Below are 1179 nucleotides of genomic sequence, written 5' to 3'. Positions count from 1 at the left end.
GTGCTTGGTTGTCTGTCTCTAAGTGTAGCCCTGTGATAGACTGGTGACCTGTCCAGGGTGTCCCCTGCCTTCGCCTTAAGTCAGCTGGGACAGACTCCAGCCCCCCGCGACCCTAGTGAGGATTAAGCGGTGTGTAGATAATGGATGGATGTAGTCTGCGATCATAGTGCGCTAATTTGTACATGTTTTCTTTCCATTCAAGGACCAACATGGACGATCCATTTGATTCATATCCAGAAGAAATCAAAGAAGCACTGATAAACAATGATCCTGCAGCAGCAGCTGCAAAGATTCATAAATATTTAGAAAAACAAGATAATATTCCCCTAAATATTGCCATCACAGGAGAATCTGGCTCTGGTAAATCCTCCTTTGTTAATGCCATTAGAGGCATAGATCATGATGATGAGAAAGCTGCTCCTACTGGCTGTGTAGAAACAACCATGGAGGTCACACCATATCCTCATCCAAACTATCCCAAAGTTACCTTTTGGGATCTTCCTGGAATTGGCACCACCAACTTTCCAGCTGATCAGTACCTGAATCATGTTAAATTCGAGAGGTTTGACTTCTTCATCATCATCTCAGCTGATCGCTTCAGAGAAAATGATGTGAAACTGGCTCAGGAGATCCACAAGATGAAGAAAAAGTTCTACTTTGTTCGCTCAAAGATTGACCATAACATACAGGATGAGAAAAGAAGTAAGAAGAACTTCAACAAAGAGACGACTCTTACACGTATAAGAGACGACTACATTCAAGGTAGGTGTCTTCTTATTATTGCTACTATTTCTGTTCTCAGAGTGTAGTTTTGTGGAATCTTTTCACAGACAACAAACCAAATACTTATTTATGACATGTTTTCTCTACTCACATTTAAATAACCCTACAGATTAGCAAACGACAACACAAAGTTAAACACAAGGATCCAATGAATTCTGTCTGGTGCACGTGAAAAACCTGAGACACTTCAGATCTTTATAATATCTCAACTTTAGAAATGAGTTGAGGTATTATTGAGCCAGAGTGATGCATGATGGATCATTGGTAGGATTCTTTAATGCATCAGAAAATACGACAAATGATTTCAACATTGAAACAATTCAACATTTTACATCTTAGTCACTGTACCTTTACATAGAGCTGTTGTTGCCTAATTTCCAAAGTTTTTTTGTTCTT

The 1179-nt window shown here is 39.4% G+C and overlaps 1 protein-coding gene across 1 annotated transcript in view; it reads left to right on the top strand.

The window, feature by feature from the left end:
- Positions 1-809, top strand: part of LOC103375785 (interferon-inducible GTPase 1-like) — a 5136-nt gene extending 4327 nt beyond the window's left edge. The window contains exon 2 of the mRNA XM_008306103.1: positions 203-809. Within this exon, the coding sequence (XP_008304325.1) occupies positions 210-809 (600 nt within the window). The 5' untranslated portion in view covers positions 203-209. The remainder of the gene's footprint in view (positions 1-202) is intronic.
- Positions 810-1179: the final 370 nt, after the last annotated feature.

Source organism: Stegastes partitus, unplaced genomic scaffold, assembly GCF_000690725.1.
Source record: "Stegastes partitus isolate 25-593 unplaced genomic scaffold, Stegastes_partitus-1.0.2 Scaffold2927, whole genome shotgun sequence".
Taxonomy (NCBI): domain Eukaryota; kingdom Metazoa; phylum Chordata; class Actinopteri; family Pomacentridae; genus Stegastes; species Stegastes partitus.
Note: the sequence above shows the minus strand (reverse complement) of the source record. Positions and strands in the feature narration are given on the sequence as shown.